Source organism: Xyrauchen texanus, chromosome 22 (assembly GCF_025860055.1).
Source record: "Xyrauchen texanus isolate HMW12.3.18 chromosome 22, RBS_HiC_50CHRs, whole genome shotgun sequence".
Lineage (NCBI taxonomy): Eukaryota > Metazoa > Chordata > Actinopteri > Cypriniformes > Catostomidae > Xyrauchen > Xyrauchen texanus.
In genome coordinates this window covers 11,287,580-11,310,973 of record NC_068297.1, presented here as the reverse complement: position 1 = coordinate 11,310,973, position 23,394 = coordinate 11,287,580, and the positions used below count along the sequence as shown (strand labels likewise).

Here is a 23,394-nt window from a genome sequence, read left to right as displayed (position 1 = left end):
AAATACACAGGAAATAACAACCTAGTCTCATTAAATTCGTACATATTTTGCGAGTTGGCTATTTCGTATGACTTTGTACGATTTCATCATGTGCAAATGCGGGAGTAAGCACGAGTTTCGTGCATGAAGCGTTAAGGACATGCTTATTAATAGTATGCCCTTTCTCAAACCCCTTATCTAAACCTAAGTGATCAGTAGAGTGTGTAAACATGATAGGATGCTGTTGTGCATGACAGAAGCAAGTAATTGTTGCGTATTTGATGGAAATGATGTCCAGTGACCTCACTGGCTGTAGTGAAAGTCGTACAAATTCATATGAGTGCAGTAGCCTACAATATCATACAAATTAGCCAACTTTAGAAAAGTCATATGAATCCTTAAGACTGTTCCGTAAGAGTGTGTAGAAACTGTGTAGAAACACACTGCTGTCTGGCACTGCTTGGGGCTCTGCCTCTGTCTAGCACTCAAAATCCTCCAAAAGCAATACAAACACACATGGGAGGTCCACATATGTGGAATCTATCTGTCTATATAGACATTAATTCAACATTAACATTAACACACACACACACACACACACACACACACACGCTGGTGCAGCTATCATGATGACTCGCCATAGACATAATGATATTTATACTGTACGAACTATATCCCCTAAACCTAACCCACACAAAAAACTTTCTGCATTTTTACATTTTCAATATAACATCGTTTAGTATTTTTTTTAAGAGATTTTGATTATGGGGACACTAGAAATTTCCTTATAAACCACATTTGTAGCATAATAACCATGTAATTACCAGTTTGTAACCTTAAAAACGTCCTTGTAAACCCCCCACACACACACACAAAAAGTATTTTTCTTCTCTTAGACATGACATGCAAAAATGAAATGGAGAATTGTGCTCGAGGCTCTGACAACCTGTGGCACTCTGAGGATTGTTTATGATTTATGCTAGTTAAAATGTGGTTACATATCAAAGTCCTTTTTGATTGGTTGCGTTAAGTAAGGTTTTAGAGATCAAGGACCTGAAACATATGTTGTTCCGTGAGGATGCCGGTGTGTGGACCGTCGATTGAAGGGGCTGTCTAGGCCTGTCGGCAGAGCCACCATTTACGCTCTGTGATTGATGTCAGCTATTCAGAACGTAAATGGTGGCTTCACACCTCTTTGGCGGCTTTTAATTCCAAATGGCCATCTCATTTTTCCAATCCTTTTTACTGCATCCTTTCACTGCCTCTTGAAAGTTTGAGATACATCAACAAAAGGAGGAAATAATAATGCTATATGCCTTTTTTGAATTACAGAGTGCCTAGAGCAGAGCCGAAAATGCAAGGATCCTTTCATCCAGGGATAATAGGCTAAAGTGTTACATATAAGGGTCAATCAGTGTGCCAAAATTATACTGGAAGTTAAACAGCGCAACGCATTTATTACATAAAAAAAACTAAAACATTTTCCCACATTCATTTTCTATGACGCATAAGGCATTTGCCGGGTTAGAAGGTTTTGCTATTGCCCACAGCTCACATTTAATACACATTCGATGCTAAGCTTAGTTAACATTTTTATTTAAAGTTGATTTAAAATATTCCCCAAGAATCCATAGCAACTTAAAAATAATAATGATAATACTAATAAACAAACTGTATAACCAAACATCAATAAATGACATGCAAATGTTACAAGTCAATTTATAAGTATGCAGTGTTAAAATAATTTCCGCAACGTTTAATTTTTTTAAGTACCGTGTTCCCGTGTTAATTTTCACGCGATAACTGCGCACTTATTAAAACAAAAGACACATAGACCATTTAAAAGTAATCGCCACACTTAATAGGGCAAACTTCCGTGCGTAATGGTCATTTTGTGCTTGGTGATACATTTTGACCATATGTCGAGATTTTAATAACCCCTTACTGTTTAATTTTATTTTCTTAAATCCTTTCATAGTTATAAGTATAACGTTTTTGATAAAGCCTAAAGCTATTTTTTTTATTATTGTTAATGTTAATCTGGGCGGTCAAACAAGAAATCACTTGCCTATATAAATGATGTGCATAGACTCAATAATTAGCGACATGTTGGATAGTTTTGTGTGAAATTCCATACAATTAGATCGACATATTATATACACAGTGGGTACAGTGCGCATAGTCTAACTCTGCTATTCACAGTTTATATGTAACAAACATCATGTCATTAGTGCTTGAATGTCCTCTGGTTTTCCAATAAACATTCAAACATGACAAATGTACGATATTGGTGATAAATTGAATAGCCAGTGTCACTGAGCAGCATCTTTCCTCATGCAAATTTCATTTGACCAACCATTGTAATTGCAATAAGTATCTTTTAGAGCGGGATAATAGGGTCGATAATGGTCGTTATCTTATCACAGCGAGGTTCACATGTTCTTTGAACGCGTGCTTATTGGAGGTGTTTTAAGTTAACACGCGCGATTTCCTCCCTACCGGGAATCCGCTCGTGATGGAGTAAACACGCTAATCTGCTCAGCATTATCTCCCGCGGACAGAGCGCGACGGTCGTGTCAGACGGAACGTTTTGCAAATAACATGCGCTATTAAGCAATTTAAGATATATACCTTTATATTGCAGCGGAATCTGTGGACATCAATTCAAGGAGTTTTGCACGATGTTATTTAGTGCCTCATTTATAGGAGAAAATACAATAGAAAATATTTTACATAGCTAATCAAAATAATTTATTTTATAGGATTTCCTGGTGATTTGAATAAATAAATAAAAATGAAGCTCACCTGCTCTGACTTCTGAGTCCTTAGGATTACTTTGAGAAGTAAAGTCGCTCCTCTTCTTACATCCGGACAATAACAGACGCATCTCTGCTGAAACTACGCAACTAGAAGATTATATATATATATATATATATATATATATATATATATATATATATATATATATATATATATATATACATATATCCCCAAACGATCCGAAATTAAAACAGGCAATTATAACAAATTAAAAGTGTCTTTGTTGGCTAAATTAATGTGATTCACTCATGCAGTCAACTCTTTATAAAGGCAGGTTAGAACTAAATTATTTGTTGCAAAAGTCAGCAAACAGTACAGATGAACTTAATCAAATTAATTCTCAATACACAGATCGGTGGTTTTCACGCCATTGTGTGCTAACCCTTAAACCCGGCCAATCTCTTATTGGAGTAGTCATTCACAAATCCTTCAATGACGTCAGCTGGGTATAAAACCGAGCAGGAGTTCAGCTCAGCCACAAACGAGTTACTGAATCTGTTGCGCACGGTCACTGTAGCTGCATTCCACAGGGGAGAAAACGCTTGAGAATTCTCTTCTTTTTGCGATTAAGAGGGAAACTTGTGACATTTGAACGGACTACAAGACATTTTAGTACTGTTGCCACCAAATCACAAACTTTTTTCGCCTGTGATGCCCGCTGGGATGTTTAGTATCGACAGCATTTTAGCAGGGAGACCCAGTTGCAAGGACTCGGTTCTGCTCCATCGGAATGCTCCGGTTGTGTTCTCCAACTTGACGGAATCCTTGTACACAACAGCTGGCGATTTTAACGGACTCTATTCGCATACAGGACCTCCAGCTCCTAACTTACAATCGGTGAACGGAACAAGGATAGGTTATAACAACTACTATTATGGTCAACTTCATGTCCAGGGGCCGACTGGTCCAGCTTGCTGTGGCGCAATACCAACTCTTGGTTCGCAGCAGTGCCCGTGTATTCCTACAGGTAGGCTATGTTCCTGTTTTCTTATGCAATCATTTTTAATGTGAATGTTTGAGTATTCGGTAAACAAATTGGGTGGTGGATTCTCGTTCTTTTCTTTTTTTCTGTGTAATTTTGGAGCAGTTTGGAGTTTTATTCACATCCAAAGCATTTAAAGTAGGCTACATTGTAAAAAGTGTCAACTTACACTTGTTCCGTTAATTATTTCTACCCGATCTAACCATTAACATGAGTTTAGTTGATGTAGGCCTATTCAGGTTGATTTGACGATGATAAAAAAAGTTTTTGAATAAAGCTTGATCATTTTTATAGATTACTTTTTTTCCCTCAGTTAATTATTTTGAAGTGCACTAAAAACATTGATTGTTTTATTTGTATATTATTTTAAGGCTACGACAGCGCCGGATCAGTGCTTCTTTCTCCAGTCCACCATCAGATGATGTCCTACATGAACGTGGGCACTTTGTCCAGAACCGAGCTGCAGCTGCTCAACCAGTTACACTGTCGACGCAAGAGACGCCACCGAACCATATTCACCGACGAGCAGCTGGAGGCACTGGAGAACCTTTTCCAAGAAACCAAATACCCTGACGTTGGCACAAGAGAACAACTGGCACGAAAGGTGCACCTACGTGAAGAAAAGGTGGAGGTGAGTGAATCTGATCTATGTTTTTTACGGGTAATGTGGGTAATTATTTTGTGGGGCTGCTTGTGATTAGACACTGTTATTGTTATTGTTTGCTTAACATGTAGCCTAATATGTCCAAAATGTTAGCTATATTGTTTTCTTTATGGAAGGTCGCTTAATAGTTTATACAAATGCAATATTAGGAGGACAAATAGAGCCGTAACAGAAACTTTACGCACGTTTATATATAATTTGTGCGCCACGGGCAATAGTTTCAGCATAAAACCAACTCAATATCATGTGTCATCAGAAAAACGTACGTTTCTTCCTATCATATTAAGGATTTAACCCTCTATCCTCGCTTAGGTTTGGTTCAAAAACAGACGAGCAAAATGGAGAAGACAGAAACGATCGTCGTCAGAGGAATCAGAAAACACACAGAAATGGAACAAATCCACGAAAACATCCACAGAGAAAATCGAGGAGGGCAAAAGTGACGTGGACTCAGACAGCTGAGACATTGAATTTGAGACCGTAAAATCTTGCACAATTATGATTTGGACTTTCTGTACATATTGTAAAGTATCATGCGAGTAGGAGTGAAATGTGTTGTCATGCCGTTGCACAGATGTATAGTAAATGTTACCTTTAACAATGATATTGTTATTTATATTAATTTAAATCTACACAGACGAAAATAACGTGGATTCTACTCATAGTAATGCTACCTGATATATACTGAAAACATTTTTAGCTTAAGTTGAATTAAAGTCTGGTCGTCAGAAGATGTTCTGGAATGGGCTGTAACTGAAGACATGTACGATGGCAGGACGATCAAAATGATTAAATGAAAGTTTAATGTCGCCTGAACACTAAAAAGAACACAAGCAAACATTAAAATCACATGTAATACAATTGTCTGATTTTCTCTATTTATTTAAAATGTTATAAGAGTAATATCAAAGAACATTTTTATTATAGCTATTGAGGTAATCTAAGTGTCTTCTGATAAGATCAGAATCTGTAGAATTTAATTGCAGTTTATATTATAATTTAGCCTTAACTGTTCATTACCAAATCTGGCAAACAATTAGGTGGGCATTTTTTTCTTCTTCTCGTTTCGCAAGAAGCCAAAAAATTAATAATAATAATAATAATAATAATAATAATAATAATAATTAAAAAAAATATGTGTGGACAGTTTTGGATAATTCTTACAGTACTCGTTCTTTATGACTTGGGTAATTAAAAAAGGGATATACATACACCCTGTTCAGACCACAATCTTGTGAACAAGTTTTTTTTAAAACTGAACATGACAATTTCAAAAATGTGTAATCTTTTTTTTTTTTTTTTTTTTTTGGAATTTTACATCATGATATAGTAAGAGATTGACTTAAGAGCTGATAAAACACGATTCTACATTATGCGTCAGTTATGTCACATAATGTAATGATGACCTAATAATCTTCAGAGGAATGACATGATGAAGTAGCAGTTATTTGTGTACGAGGTGCAAGCACGACATCCACCTGCTTTTCAAAGAGTTATTCAAAGAATTTTTTTTATAAATGCAACAAATCAAAGAGAAAGCAATAGAAGACGAAAATAAAGACGAATCAATAATACCACCTCAGCATAATTAATTAATTTTGAATCTTTTTTTTCTTCTATTAAGTCTTTCTAACACTTAATTTCTGACATTACATTCTGGTCGGACTCCCCTCTTTATCAGGGTATTTAATATATGCATTAAATATAGGACAATATTTTTATTTGCCTCTATGTTTTATTTTTTTATTTTTCATTTACACGATCCGATGAACAGGCTACAATACATTGTGGTGAATTTGAAATGAATGTGAAGGAATCTCGATTTTGAAATTAATTAATTGATCAACAGCCAGCAATAATGATTGGAACAACATTATATAGCCTACAGGGGCGGGTTTACCCAAGCAACCGACCAACCCGTGGCCCTATTGCGAAAATACTAAATAGAACATCCTATCAGCCATCGTTGCCAAGAACATCAAAACGTTTAATTAAATAAAAGTCTAGTTAAAAATAATGAATGCATGTTTACCAGCTTTTCCACAATACAGTGATACAAAAAGCAATATTTTCAATATTTATTTGTACAAAACTCTTTCCCCCACTTTTTTAATGAACAAGGTGCAAAACGTACTACTTCACTCATTAACATTTCGGAATTAAGTTATTATTTATCATTATTATAACCCATCAATTATTTATTAATGTCCAGTTTGTCATATTATTATTATTATTTTCAGGATTTGTTGGTTACAATAGTAATATATTGTATATCTACCTTATTTACTTTAATTTAATCTTATATTCTAATACTGCAGTGTATTTTTCACCATGTTGCTGAAGGCTGTATTTATATAAACATCGTAAGCAACATTCGTAACAGTATTATAACAGTAAACAAGGCACGGCGGCCCCACACTAGAGCAGAAGAAGAAAAACAAACATTATGTTTATCAAGCGCTTTGCGTGGTGCAGAACAATCTGGAATAATGTTAAACAATGAATGAAACAGTCACCTCTTTGCAACCTGAACTTGTTAACGTGTTTGACACCTGCGCTAAAAACAACCTAGACGCAGCGCAACGAATGAAACAGAACGCAGGTGCCTTGACATGCGTTTTTGTGACCTGAAGTTCTTTTTAACCTGACACCGAATCTAAAAATCTGCTGGTCTTAAGTGAGACACTGAAGAAACGGTGAGACCCGGCGCAGCAGTCAAGGACGTTCGTCCAGCTCATTTACAGGGCAAGAGGATGGAAAAACAGAGCAAAAACACGTTCGGTGTGAACAGCCCCTCATCATTTTTTTCCATAAATTACAAACCCGAAATGAAGGTCCACTTGAAAAACTGACCCGAACCCGGCGTACCTCTAATGGTGTCTCATTAAAAAGCATCTCAGTTTCTGTGCTGATCTGCTGAATAGACCACAACAACAATCCACATGAGGGTGTGCAAGAAAATGATACATATAAATAAAAGTATATATGTTTGTGCTTGTTCATCTTTGTGTGAATAGACAGCGTACAGAATACTTATTAAAATTAATTATTACAGCTTAGTGTTTTAAAGGTTACTTAAATATGATTTGTGACAATGGCAACTTTCCAGTGTCTTGCATCTAGGAACTCTCTTTTTGGATTAAACTGACAATTTGGAGGGTAGTTCTTGATGAAACACATCTTGAGGTTTGAAATGTAACAGTGTGGGCCAAGTATTTATTTGTGTTTATGTGCTTATGCATTTGGGCTATTTATCATCAAAAACAAATATGCCCAGTCTATAAATATAGTATATTGACTCAGGGCAGCATGTTTACCCAGATATGAAACTGGTTTACTAAACATTCCAGCCATCAAATGTATTGGTCATTTTGTCTTTCCCTCACAGTAAATAGTTAATGTAATGGTTTTCATTTTTAGTCTGATTTTCTGTTTCTTTCTTTTTTTTTCCCTTTGTTTTTTCTTTCTCTTCCTCTTTTCAAATACAAAACACCAGGCTAAAATCATACAGGAAAAATACGACTTCTAAACTTCTTCGGTTGCTTCTTAAAACAGATTAAAGGAGGGCAGAGCAGATACTTAAAGATTTGGCAACAACACTAACCAAGAAACAAAGCATGTCTCACTTATAATCCTTCACATGTCTGGTGTGATTTATGAAGTGTTTCTTCTCTGAGTGCCAGTGAGACATACAAAGAGCAGGACTGAGGCCATTAATCTTAATACCTTTTTCCCCCTTCGTTTTAGGCTGTAATTTAGTATTTCGAAAATTTAATACAAACTTAAAAAAACAACTATTTATCTGACCTTTTTATGCATAGTTTCCAGCACTTGGAAAAACATAGGTGGATTCCAAGAAAAATTAGGCAGTGAGTTAAGTTCAGGAGTAGATCAATCTTTTAGTCCTTTCCTTGCTTTTTAAGAAATGCTGCATGTTGCCCTCTTTTAAAGGAGTATTTTTCAGTTTTGTATATTAACATGCTGTGCTTTTTCTCCATATGTTCTTAGATCATCTAAATCTTTATGTGTTATGCTCGATTAAAAGTCAATTGTTTCCTTGGCTGATGTTATTCACTTCTAAATTACTTTTTGATTTGTGTATCAATTGTAGTAGTGTGGCCTAGCTTACCTGTTTTTGAGATTTGTGGCCGCAAGAGTGACAGTTTTTGGGTGGATTTCCCATCTAAAGATAGAAAAGGGTGTTGGCAATCTCTGTGGTGCATTTCAAGAAACAAAAAATGGCCTCCTAAAACAGGAAGGAACTCTGAATGAAAGTAAGACAAATAATACATATTTTTAACGTCATAAACATTTGCCTGTATCATTACCATATTTCAGTGGGATGACCTGTGGTTTCGTACTTGTTTTCCCTCTGCAATACACAAATTCTTGAAAGAAAGAAAGAAAGAAAAACTCCTAGTCCGTACAATACAACATTATCGAGATACGTTTTTTTAGATAAAGGAAATTAGTACACACCAGAATGTATTTTTTTATATATTAAACCTGAATGGGCGTTAGCAATTGTGGCCTTTCATTCTCCTCTAGTTTGTGTAATTGCTACGCCTGCCACCACATTCATTCCAGCACGCTAGCTACCAACTGCCTTCAGTTAGCATCCCTCCCCTCTGTAACCACACAGCCGCTGAAAAGCAGGGGACCCCAGGTCAGGACCGGCAACTAGCAGCAAACACTTATCTCTCCAAGGTAAATCAGGTAATCATACACTAAGCCAACTTTCCCCCAATTTTACAGGGCTCAGATCACATCTTTATGTTCTCTGGGCCTTTAAGGTCTGGCTCTTTAGAGAAGGTATAACGTTTTCACTCTGTTGCGTCCTGCCAAACCAAACAAACATGAGCAATATGAATGAGTTTTATCTATGGACAATGTATGCATGTGAGTGTTGTGTGTGCTTATGCACTGTATGTTCACTCGTTTGCTTGGAAATAAGTAAGAGCCCATCACACGTCACTGCCCAGGCTTAAGACTGATTAGCAGTGCGGGCTGACCTCAGGCCTCCAGCAGGGTCTGCCTTTGGAGGTGAGCGGGTGTGGGGTGAGCAGGGCACCCTCCTGTGCGTTAGTAGGAGGGGGAGTGCACACTTTTGAACCGTGCAGAACTTTTGGCCTCGGTTCAGAGCAGCCTCTGGGGATTGCAGTACTCCACTGCATGGGAGTGTAAGACCACGTTGAACAGGCGCACACACAAGGGAATGTAGGGCCTACAACACTCTCAAGAGACTTTCATACATTCAATACACTTGCAAGGACGCTCAGATTAGCATTTGTGTCATTCCACAACCTTTAGAGCAATTCAATCCCTCCAAAGCATGCCACAAATGACAGGCTGTTGCTGAGACCTAACAGGGAAGTCGTTGTTTTGTGACCTCATAATGCGCCCTTTGCCTTCAGTTGGTGAGAGCTGAAAGTAAATAAAACAATGTGGGGATTAATGGCAGAATGGTTCAAGCGTTCTACTCCTCCTTGACCAAGGAAATTGCATGCATTTACAAGAGATAAATCTAAATTATTTGCTGTATCAACAACATAGGCAGCTCAGATTCCAAATGATAAATCATATCTGAAAATGAAAATCTGAGCATGGACTTAAAGAGTCATTTTCACTCAAAAAATAAAATAAGAGGAAAATCAAATACGCTGTTTGGGATATCATATCATTAAAGAGGTCTGTCCTGATAGAATATAAACATATTGAACATGCCAAGAACAAATGATTGAAGAAATTATTCCTTAGAGACTTTGAAGAGTCGTTCTTTCTGCACAGAAAATTACATAGTGCATATCATTTTACATCTGAAATGAATTGCAGTTTCAAAGGACAATTCCTGTATATAATAAAACACAAGAATATATGTCATGAATACAAGGGATATATAATTTTCTAACTTTAGTTTTCAAGCCGAATGGAATTTAAACAAGTATATCAAGAACTGTTTGAAATAACGCAAGGAAACATGAATTTAGCAGAAAACCCAAAGGCACAATGATGTACGACACTCTGATAGATGAAGAGCAAACAAAGATTTAGAGCAAAGCATTTTCACAACAAATGAATTATCAATAAATCACAATGACAGATTTACATTACTGTAACAAATGAACTGCTCTGTAAGCATTTGCTAACTTTTCAGGCCCCATGCGCTTTTCCCACAGACAGTCCTATAATAAAAACCAAGAAAAGCAATATGTTATCTATCATAAGCAATTTGTTATCTGACATGCATGGAGTATTAAAAAACAAAAGATTAGTTCCACGAGACCTGCAATCCAAATAAAGCATGCAATGTATAATCTCATGAAAATAATTGCTATAGGATCACCATTTCAGCAAAAGAGAGCATGGATTTAAAGTTCAGTGGGGTAAAAATCAAAACATTCAATCAACACATCTCGAAGACTACCATGCGTTGAGGGCTTAGCATAATTATGAACACATTGAAACTGGATTGTAACAGTTCAATGCGTGTAGGAGTCCCGAGCTGACCTCTAGTGGATCAAAGTTGTAATGCAAAGAATCAGAGCAGACTGCAGAATCAGAATCTTGGTATAAAACTTTACCAATAGTTTTCAATGTCTCAGGACACATGCCCCATCCGTTTGTCTAATATGAGTTCACGCTCAACCTAAAATCGGAATATACATAAAATATATTGAACTTACCGTATACGGTGTAACGGTTGATCTTGTTTTTGAGAGCACATGTCAATCTGTGTTTCAGTAGGCTTACCCGACACACAGCTGGTCGTAAATCATCTCCACTATCAATAAACTTGAATATGGAAAGTGTTGCTTTGCACTGTTGGTTTAGCTGGCCATTGTTAGTTTTTGGTTTGTCAACCCTCATTCTTTCTGGGGGAAATATCAAGCTTTGAATTCCAGGTGGTTTGTTAGTGTCTTATTAGTTTCAAATGTTTAAACTGTCATTTGTAAACACATCAGATGATACAACACACTACAGACATTTTATTCTTCAAACTTATAACATGTTGTACAGTCTTTTTTGCTCCACTTCAATAGAAGCCTAAAAAATATGTGGCTAGAGTTTCTTTTCTGACCGAATCGCTTTATCCAAAACAAATCATTTATGTGGACCATTAATTTTCATTAACTTTCATTGTGAAGGAGTTGGGAATGACTCACTCAAAACACATGAATGGTGCCAATTTGCCATCACTAACTGCCGTAAAACTGGAGGAATTGTTACCTGAACGAATCAGAACAAATCTTTTTGGAGTGACTGGGATAAACATATACAGTAAATATACATACATACTCTCCAGGTATTCTTTACACCGAAAGGAATATTCCAGGCTCAATACAAGTTAAAAGAATAGTTTCCCCAAAGTGAAAATTCTCGCATCATTTACTCCATCCCAGATGTGTATGACTTTCTTTCATCTGCTGAACTCAAATTAAAATTTTTAGAAGAATTTCCCAGCTGTTTTGGTCCATACAATGCAAGTGAATGGGTGTCAAACTTCCAAAACACTAAAAATCATACATGTCAGCATAAAAGCAATCCATACGACTCCAGTGGTTTAATCAATGTCTTCAGAAGTGATATTATAGGTCTGGGTGAGAAGCAGATCAATATTTAAGTCCTTTTTTTTTTTTACTATTAATTCTCCTCCCATCTTAGTCAGTCACCACTTTAACTTTCACTTTCATATTCTTCTTCTTGTGTTTTCGGTGATTCAAATTATTCATGCATATTGCCCCCTATTGGGCAGGGAGAAGAATTTCTAGCAAAAAAAAGGGAGTTAAATATTGATGTTTCTTACCCACACCTATCATATCACTTCTGAAGTTATAGATTAAAACACTGGAATCATATGGATTACTTTTATGATGCCTTTATGTGCTTTTTGGAGCATCAACATTTTGACACCCATTCAATTTCATTGTATGGACCGACAGAACTGAGATGTTCTTCTAAAAATCATAATTTGTGTTCTGCAGAAGAAAGAAAGTCATACACATCTGGGACGGCATTAGGGTGAGTAAATATATATATATAATTTTTTTTTTTGACAGGGACAGTGATGGGGACAATCCGTAAATGTTAAAATACTCACTGTTTCAAAAATATAGCCACAAGATGTAAACAATATTCATATTAACGTGATAAAGTTAAATCCAATTTTACAACTTCGTTGCCATAACGACAATGCTGTAAACCCTAAAACGATGATTCAAACATCTTTACAGCTCAAATAATACATGAGTTTTAACAGAAGAATTCATGTTTGTACTTTTATAAAATTATAAGCTTTACATTTCTGCATTTCAAATCTTTTTTTGCAGATTCAAATTATTTTTTTTTTTGTGTGGAAATCAAGATTACGTAAAAAATGCTGTCAATTGAACCCAGAATATTCCTTTAATTAATACAACGATTAAAGAGGCCCGGTGATGATTACTACATTTACAGTGAATGACTACTTTGAAAAAGTAGGCTGAGACAGTGTCCATACTCCCTCCCCCAGTTCTGCTATTTTCCTCAATTAATTCCCTGACAGACGATATCCACCATGCACCCTACTTTCCACAAAACATATCTCAGGTTAAACATGCAATCAAAGCACCAGTGTCGTGAGAGAAGGATAGACCTCTCTTGGCAGCCTTACCCAGGATCCCTTCAGTCATAACAAATCTGCCCCATAGACGCTGATGGACAGCTGGTTTACAGCCAATGTCAGGCATTAACAGATTTGATCTGTATTGGAAGAGGAGGGCTGGGAGCACCCCCGAAGTAGTGGGTGGCGTCCGGCAGGCGTCTCATGCCAGGGCCTCTGCCTGATTCATGGCCCAGGGAGGGTTTCTACTCTCACATCCACTGATTTAGAGCGTGCTATCACTTTCTCAGGTACAAGAAGTTTTAATGACATGGTAAAAAAACTTTTCATTGCAAAAGCATCATTGTCAAATACACACAATCCACTCCTGCTATGTTCCTAATCTGCGTGTACAGTATTTACCTATATGGTTTGGGGATAAAACTGTCCCCATATGTGATGTAAATCTGACAAAGTCTCCCATCCAGGAAATTCATAGATGTCCTAAATTGGAAAATCTGCCTATATAAAAAAATATTTCAATTCTAGAAATTTTAAAAGTTTTCCTTGAGGGGTAGGATTGCCAACTCTTCACCATGTGAATACGGAAAGCTTGAGCATTTTGAATGCTTAAATACAGGACATGGGTCCACCACATAAAACGGAACAATAGGGCAGAGAAGTGTAAAGCAATCCACACTGCATCCCATCCACAAGCCCACTTTGACCGACTCATAGTTAAATACCAAACACAAAAAGTAAACACATGGGACTTCTTAATTTCTTCCAAAGTACGGGACATCCCGGCTAATACGGAACAGTTGACAACCCTAGTTAGGCCATGGGCTAAGTTTAGTCTATAATGATATCAATTATTATTGTGTGTGTGTGTGTGTGTGTGTGTGTTTGCTTTCTGTGTTTGGTTTTTAACTATGAGTATACATCGGTCAAAGTGAGCTTGTGGGTGGGATGCAGTGCGGCTGGCTTTACACTTCTCTGCCCTGAATTTAACACACATAATCTGAGACTTGTGAGTGCCCTGTAGCACAAGCGAGAAGCTCTCATTAAGTAACCAGTGTGATGTTTTATGAACTATGAAATTTATTTAAGACCCGAGGGGGAAAAAAAACTACACTAGAGTAAATATTTGGCACGTTATGGGTTGATATGAGCGAGCAGGTCAGGAGAGCAGGCTGCAGGAGGACTCCAAGGATGAGAGGGGGAGTGAAAGAGAAACCGAAACACCAGCAGTTCTCAAACTCCTCTGATTACAGCCTACTCTCTTGACCTCGTGAAGGCAACAGTGTTGGCAGCTCACACAAACTAATCTTCCGTTGCTAAGTGAGTAATTGAATGTGAGAGCTTATGTATTTTTGTAATGAGCTGACAGCATATTTCCACTCTCTGCCCAAAAGGTTACCCTAATCAACATGGTCACGCTGTTTCTCTCAGAGTGACAGTGCCGCGCCAACAACATGACAAAACGCCCTGCCGTGCGGGTTGTGCAGATGTCGGCCGTGAGAGACCCGTCTGTTCCCGTGCAGAGCGTGGACCCTTGGCACAGAATCAAAGTCAGTCCACAGTATTTATCTCGCAAAATTAATCGTTTGTCTTAATTTCTGTCTGGGCATTGGAAGTCAAGAATGGAGGGGTTGTTGCTTGAGACACAAGTACCAACAGAATGAGTGCATATATTTCCCATTGAGCATTGTTATTGCTTGTGGGATCAACATATGCTTAGTCCGAAAGGGGAATCAGAGGGAAAACACACATGATACGAGGTGGATTCTGTCTTTTGCATCTGTAACTTTAGATGACGGGTTTGTGGGAAATCAGCTCAGACCACGTCGAAGGGCTATCTGGTGCTCTCACTTTGGGTGGGTGTACAACCACAAATACTTCCCTTTTCATTGTCCACTGGAGGATATAAGAGCATATGGAAGATTATTTTCAGTGACATACGGAGGTGTTCCATTGAAAATGCCAAGGCAATTTCATTCTTACTTTTGAGATTGCATTTTGAACCCCTCAATCTATTTTACCCATAACAAATTCCAAACATGTGACATGGAATAACTTATATTATCCGGTTTTAGGAAGGACATCTTAACTGCAGAGGCCGTGAAGTTCGCTTGTAGTAGATATTCATTACATGGAACACCAGCCTGATGACATTTATTTGACTGTGGCAGCATTTCTGCACAATGATATTATGTGGTCTCTTACAAGTACCTGTATCACTGCAGTTCCGAGGTGAAATGTCCACTGTGTGGTGTTTGAAATAGGTTACATTTTCTCCCAAAAAGATTAAGGTTAATGCTCAAAGGGTAATGCTCTGTTGAGTTTTAAATCAACAAAACTGACATCCCTACCATAAAACTTGAACCTAAGCCTAACCAATAGTGTCATAACAAGCAAACCTCATAATTAAACAGATGAGGTTTTAAGATTAATATATGTCTATTGAGATATGTATCAACAAATCTGACATCCCTTCCGTAAACCGTAACCGATAACCTAACCGAACATAATGGTGGTTCAATTACACAATTATTTCGACTCACCTGTCAACTTGTGTGCACTTCTGGACTCATACCTCTGTCCCTTGCATTAATGTGATCATCCATCAACAAGCTTGTAAATGTAGTTTATAATGCCATAAAAACAGTAAAACTGCCTATATTCATGAACTACAGAAACAGTCTTTTGATGTCAATAGATAGCATTGTGTGAGGAACAGGTTGAAAAGTAAGTGTTTGTAAGTGGGTAATCTGCCCTTTTACCATTGATTAGAGTGAAAGTAAATAAAAGTCCTTGTTGTTGTAGCATCTCAAGTGTTCATTTTACCAGAAAGCTGCAGCAATACATACAATGAGGTTATGTAAAAATCATTTAGCAAAAATGTAGGTATAGTAACGTCACTCTATGAGACCAGGTCGGAACTAACCAAAAGGAATAGTCTAGGCTATTAATTGTGTACACCACAAAGCAGTGTTTGATTTTTGACAAGACAAAAGCAATCAAATTCATACTGTTGCTATTCCACAAGGCCTTCGAAAGAATTGACCTTGTGTCTCAAAGCACTTCCCTGGGACTCTTTCTGTCTATCTGCAGTGCACGAATCATCCACACATAACGATATGTAATGTAATCAAAGTCAGCGCTGTGTTTTATACAACTAATCAGCCTCAAACGATCTGCGAGTGTGAGAGATGTCCCGAGTGGTGTGGTACTCATCAGCTTCAATGTATTCGTTGTTTGGATTGCTGTGTTTGTATAAACCAGATTGGTTTGCACTTAACCCTGTAATATATGCAAAACAATCCTCTAGATAGTACTCTTAAGCTTTGCCAGTTACCACTCTGGCAGCTGCAGTAAACTTGGCTGTGTAAGAAAAATAGCGTGTAATAAATTATGACATGAACCAGCACACGTCACGCAGACAGGCCGGCCTTCAGCACTGATCAATGGTCAGGATATTAAAAACGGCAATGCACAGATGCAGGTCCAAGGGTCAAGGTCTTTGGGAGACACAGAAGGACTGAGCTCTCATAAAAAGGTATTTAAATAAACAGAGAGGGGAGGTGTGGCAACGGTGCTTCAACACTGCTGATGCATTTCATTATGAAAACTTACATATACAAATTACTGGGGGGGAAAAAAGAAAGCACATTAGTAATAAGATACATATTGAGCTTTTTGGCAAGAAACAAAAACAGTCAAAACCACTGGCCGAGAGTCTTAACTGAATTACTCTGATTTGTATCTTATAATGCTCCGATTTGTAGTCTTGAAGCTTATTTTCTGTTTTATTTATTTTAGCAGTTATACTTGATATGCAAAGTAAGTTTCTTTATTCATTAGCTGTTATGCTTCATTTCGGATGGGATACAACCCAGTCACATAGCCTAATATTTGATGGGATCTCCACATTGGAACAAGTAGCTCTTTGGTTTTCATAGTCCAATGACACAGAGAAATGCTGGATTCCCTTGTGGTCCCGTGCTATTTTCTCTACCGAAATATAAGAAGGGGCCGGCCTACAGAATGAAAATTAATTCATAATCAAATCTGTCTGTTTTCCAGAGTGCAGGTACACCCTGAAGCAAGCTCTGTCAGCAGGCCTTCAGTAAACTAAGTGTAATCCATGGTCTTTACGCCCAACCGACAGTTATTAACTTGCACTCGTTCTCCCTCTGAAGAACTTATGTAGCCGTGGGCATACAAACAGTCTTAAGATAGCATTCAATCACTTGTCATAGCCATTTGCTGAAATATTTATTCTGTATATTGTGCGGTCTAGGTCTGCCATTAAATTAATATGTCAAAAACAGATAACAAGGCTCGACCACCAGATGGAAGCAGTGAACAGTGAGTTAAAATGCATTTGCTACTGGAACTACAGACTGTTTGTCAGATCCACTGCATTGATGAGGTTCTCATGTTGTGTAAGAGTTTGCTGCCACCAATTATTGCTTGTTTAAACAGTATTGCTCCTATAACATTGTATTAAGCTAGGATCACAACACATGTTAAACCGCTTTGCTAAATAGTACTTTCAACTGAAATAATATGCCTAAGGAAAGCATGGCAAGAACCTCCAGTATTACTAATACTGGAAATGAACACATAATTGGATTTGAGATATACATTGCACACTACTATAACATTATGCAATGGGTTTGCAAGGCAACATTCCATTCTTTGGTCTTGTGGTGTCATCTGAGTATACCAATAAATGTCATGTTTTCACAGAATTAAATTGCCGGACCAGTTGTTCTCATTTGACATCACTGATGTGTTGCATATGCGACTATTTTCCATAAAAAAAAGAAGACACAGGTTATGGACACAGAATGGAAGAATACGCAGTTGTTGGGTTACTAGGTACAGACTAAGTGCACAATTAACTAAAACTCCAGAATATTTATGCCACAGGAAGTGGAAACATCTGGTGGCATTTGTGGATTGCTGATTAGCTTCAGTGTTGCTGTGGCAAATCCTCAGTGACTCTGGGCTGTTGTGTTGTGGTGTCCCATCCTTACAGGTGGTAGTTGTGTCTATGAAACAGTGTGGATCTAATTAAAGATCCTGTCATTTGAGTATAATGGGCTTCTCACTAATTAAGTACTGTTGTGGTTTATGGATGATGTGTAATCTGATGATGTGTTTGGGTCTTGCTTAGCACAGCTTTCAAACATAGTGTTGTAAACACATTAAGCACAACTGTTTAGAACAAATGTGTTCAGACAGAGTTTTTATAGAACATTTTTTCACATTCCAAAAAAATAAATAAATATATATATATATAGTAATTAGTAATGACTAGTGCAGAATAATCTTTTATTTTTATTAAAAACAAATGCAGTGAAACAATTGTGTTCTAAAATATAATTCATATTTAAAAACGCTTTTGTCCACCATGTTGACCATAAAAACCATAAAACAGAGTCCATTAGACCCTCAATACTGAGTGTGAAGTTTAAAAAAAAAAATCTGATATTTATTTAGAGTTTTTTTTTAAAAGGCACAATTTGTTCAAGTCATGTGGTGGAATCCTGATAAAACGTCTCTATATTCTTGACTCAAAAATGTATAATATTTATAAAATATATACAAATAAAATAAATATATAAAGATGAGATATTCTAAAAATCTGTGTGTTCTGCTGAAGAAAGAAAGTCATACACATCTGGGATGTCATTAGGTTGAGTAAATGAGAGAATTTTCATTTTTGGGTGAACTATCCCTTTAAAATACTGTTTCAAAATTATAGCCACATGTAACCTTTGGGCAAGCTGGCTGAAGACAGGATGAGACAAAGATGTGTGAGAACCCAAGTGCAGTTTTATTTACAATGCTGGTATCCAAATGTGAATCCAAAATAAATATAAACAACTTGACTATAAACATTGACTAGGAATAGGCTTGACTGGACTGGATATGGAAACAATACTTGACAAAGAACTACAGCAAACATGAGGGCTTAAATACAAGGACAAGCACATGACAATGACAACCAATATCAAGACTAAACTAATAACAAGATACCAAGACTACTAAAACATGAACCAATGAAAAGACATAACAAGTTAAAAAGACAATAAACCAATGAAAACAAGACACATGAACATTAGGGAAACATGATATTACATGAATAGTCAAGGAAGAGAACTCATCTAAAAATAAAAGACCTGAAAACATGTAAAATATACGTGTTAACATGATTGTCGCTTACTAACCATTTCCGTGTAGTTATATAACATTTTACAACTTTGTTGCCATGGCAATGTAAAAGTGTTATCCCTAAACCCCTGAAATTACCATAAAACATTGATTTAATATAATTCATTTAAAGGGTTTGTTCACCCAAAAATTACAATTATCCCATAATTTACTCACCCTCAAGCCATCCTAGTTGTATATGACTTTCTTCTTTCAGTCAAACACAATCTGAGTTATATTAGTGTGGTTGTGGTGTATTGGGCTACAGGACATAACTGTTAATCAGAAGGTTGCCGGTTCGACCCCCACGGCCACCACCATTGTGTCCTTGAGCACTTAACTCCCGGGGGAATTGTCCCAGTAATAAGTGCACTGTAAGTTGCTTTGGATAAAAGCGTCTGCCAAATGCATAAATGAAGTGTAAATATTAGAAAATATCCTGGCTCTTCCAAGCTTTATAATCAGAATGAATGGTACCTTAGATTTTAAGCCCAAAAAAGAGCATCCATCCATCAAAAAAGTAATCCATACAGCTCCAGGGGGTTAATATTGGCCTTCTGAAGTGAAGCGATGCGTTTTTGTAAATAAAATATTCATATTTATAACTTAATAAACTATAATCATTGGCTTCCGGTAACAGCTGTCTGCACGTTCACTGGCTTCTGCTCTCCTCTGTGCTTCCGAGTTCGTCACTTCTCACCGGAGCTTACACTACGCCTACATCATATGACTCGACACTTGTGAACGCATGGATGGCCGTTACTGGAATCCAGTGATTATAGTTTATAAAGTTATAAATATTTAGATTTTTCTTACAAAAACTCATCGCTTCTCTTCAGAAGGCCTTTTTTTTATTTTTTTTTATTCAACAAAACACACAAATTAACAAGATATAGCAGCTTATACAAGAGACCAATGACACACAAATATATACATTATATAGACACACACACACACACACACACACACACACACACACACACACACACACACACACACACACATATATATATATATATATATAAATTAAATAAAAAAGGACCAACAAAATGTATAGATGTATAGTAGTGTATACATGAACAGTAATACGTTTAAGCAATAGGTACATTTAGTGTGGTATAATAATAATTATTATCATTAATTACATTTTTCTGGTGATGTGGAGAGAGAAAGAGAAGCAAAAAATATGGATATAAACTCATTGAGTGATATCAAGACAATTTGAAACAATCATTGTTATAATAATAGTAGTTGTATTAGTCATAATAATAGTAACAGTAATAATAATAATATCAATAAGAGTAGTATTAGTAATAGTAGTAGTAGTAGTAATAATAATAATAACAACAACAACAGTAGTAGTAATAGAAGGCCTTTATTAACCCTCTGGAGCCGTATGGATTACTTTTTTGATGGATGGCTTTTTTGGGCTTAAAATCTAAGGTACCATTCATTCTGATTATAAAGCTTGGAAGATCCAGGATATATTTTAATATAACCAATTGTGTTTGGCTGAAAAAAGAATGTCATATACATCTCGGATGGTTTGAGGGTGAGTAAATTATGGGATAATTTTCATTTTGGGTGAACGAACCCTTTAATGATTAAGTGCCTTTTTAAAATGATAAGTTCACATTTCTGCCTTTTAAGCCTCCAAAAATTGCCCCCTCTCTGTAACCTCGATTTCTGCTTCTTTTTTATTATTATAATTTTTTTAAGAAAAGGAGGGATGTCAAAATTATTTTTGTGGTGATCAACATCATGCTATAAATGCTGCCGATTGAGTTTGTATTGAATCTGGATTTAAATTGTATTATTTGTATTTAATCTGGAATATTCCTTTAATAAATTGTGTAAAAACACATAAATAAATAGAAAAAAAAGCCAAATAAATCAAGCATTTGATTAGACTTTTGACTCAAAACCTTAGAGTTACTGTGTTTTTGACTTAAAAGCTTACAGCCATTGTGACAACTTCCCAGAGTGACAACTTGCTCCAGTCTCCTCTATAGTTGTAATCTGTCTAGGTCCTGACAAAAACTTGTGCTGAGCTATCAGTATAGATTATGGGTATATGCTAATGGAATCCCATAAGTCTAAACATAGCAATCAGCCTTTTAGCTAAAACATAATAATAAATCAATCAATTGAAACAAATGGCGGGTTAACAAATTACAGCACAGGTGTTTCTGTGACCTCAATGGTAGGGGTTCGTTTTGGTCACACTAGGGGGCACTGTGGAGTAAGCAACTGTTTTCAGACCAGTGCCCACTAAAGTCACCATTGTAGTGCTGTAGTGTTTCATTCATACTTTCTATGCTACATTTGCTCTGACCTCAAGTTCAGTTTAATACAGTTTAAGTATGCCTAAGGACAAAAGATATACAGGCAACCCAACAAGCTAACAAACAACTAGCATACATTTTCCACCCCCATATTCAGAAATGTTAGCATGACACAGCAGTGCTCCATTCCTCCGATAGAAGCTTTCTTCACATTCCACTTTCATTCACTTTTAATTGGTGCTGTCTCCGGGTGGGATGGGGAAGCCAATCTTGTTTAGCCCTGTCACGGGAAGCAACACAGTGTGCTATGCTCATTTCCCACACAACACACTTTCAATTAGTGGCCTGCCTTTCATAGCCTGGAGAGGAGGCAAAAGCACAAACAAGTAGCCAGCTAGCTAATGAGTAAGCGTGGAAATGCAATGACATGTGATGGAGATACCAAGGTAACATCAATCGCATAAACGCAATGGGACACTGACAGCGGAGGAGTCCACGATCAACATGCTTGGGAAAGCAGAATCAATGTTTTGTAAAGATATACCTTATTTATGGAAATAGATGCAAAGGGAAAATATTTGGGTTCATGCTGATGGCAGAACATGACAAATGTTAGCCAAGCATCTATTGTGACTTTTGACCTTAATTCTATGTGAAACAGAAATGTGTGATTTTCACACTAAATGATATAATGTAAGGTTTCGTGAACACCCTACCCATCTGCGTTTAGCAGTGGAGAATTTTCGGGGCCAGCAAAGCAAAAAAATAAATATTTTTCATCCTTTCATTCTCAATCAACTTTTTGTATTTTTAATCGCTTCCCACTCTTAATTCATCTACAAACAAATAGAGAAAATGAAAAGTTTATCCAGTCAGAATATATTCCTTGATGCTTACAAGCAAAGTGTGACAACTGTTTCATAAATCGCATGCCCGAAGCAGCGTGAGAGTTTGAGCTCCACCCCGTCAGGCCTTCAGAATTTCTTCAGAATCCCTCAACAGTGCAAATGAATGGGCAACTAAAGTCAGATTGTCAGATTCATCAGCCAATCAGATTGATTTATTAGTTCCTGGTGGGTGTGTTTTAAAGCGAAGAGCGCGAAATCTTGCTGATGAGTCGGCTGTCATCAATGCTGGTATTGCCGTTGAGAAAGAGATCCTTATGGATTTAAAAACACAAGATGTTCTGCATGACCATGTGATTGCTAAATTTATTAAACAGGAAAGGATGACTGATTTTCACTTCAAGCAAATTGGTAAGTGCTTTTTGCATTGTTATAGCAACATCAGGAGTAAAGTGTAAATTAGGCTGCTTGAGCATTCACTGCTTGAGCATTCATTGTCAGATTAAGTTTTGAAAATTAGTGCTGTGTTCCATTGAACTCGGAAAGTCGGATTTTACAACTTCCTACTAGGAAAAGTGCAATGGAATGCATCTTTAAGTCAGAATTACAACTTGTAGGCTCGTGCAGAAATTCTCAACACTGATTTCGCCTAGATGCAGGGGCATGATGTCACACAAACATGTTGACACTCAGGGAGAGATACAAAGTAAGTGAAAAATATTCACTTTATTAAGCAATATCGATAAATGAGTTTGTTTCCACATTACATGATATTAAAGCTTGTGTAACAAACGCCTACAGAAACAGGTGTATAAAATGTTATAATCTCTTTTGATAATCGCACACCTGACGCACAAATGCTAGTGCTGCAGCATTGTTTATCAGTTGGTTTGCTAGGTGACATCTGTAATGAGAGACAAACCCCTGATAAGCTATAGGAAGTGGGGAATGGAATGCATTTATGGTCGGAGATATCAAGTAGGATTATCCCACATCCAACTTGAATGGAATGCAGC

The 23,394-nt window shown here is 36.9% G+C and overlaps 1 protein-coding gene across 1 annotated transcript; it reads left to right on the top strand.

Annotated features, from left to right (window-relative positions):
- Nucleotides 1–3,300: 3,300 nt before the first annotated feature.
- LOC127662877 (homeobox protein goosecoid) lies at nt 3,301–5,285 on the top strand. Its single transcript, XM_052154264.1, has 3 exons — nt 3,301–3,766; nt 4,153–4,412; nt 4,758–5,285. The coding sequence occupies exons 1-3, from the start codon at nt 3,451–3,453 to the stop codon at nt 4,905–4,907; spliced, it is 726 nt and encodes a 241-aa protein (XP_052010224.1). The 5' UTR covers nt 3,301–3,450; the 3' UTR covers nt 4,908–5,285.
- The last annotated feature ends 18,109 nt before the right edge of the window (nt 5,286–23,394 follow it).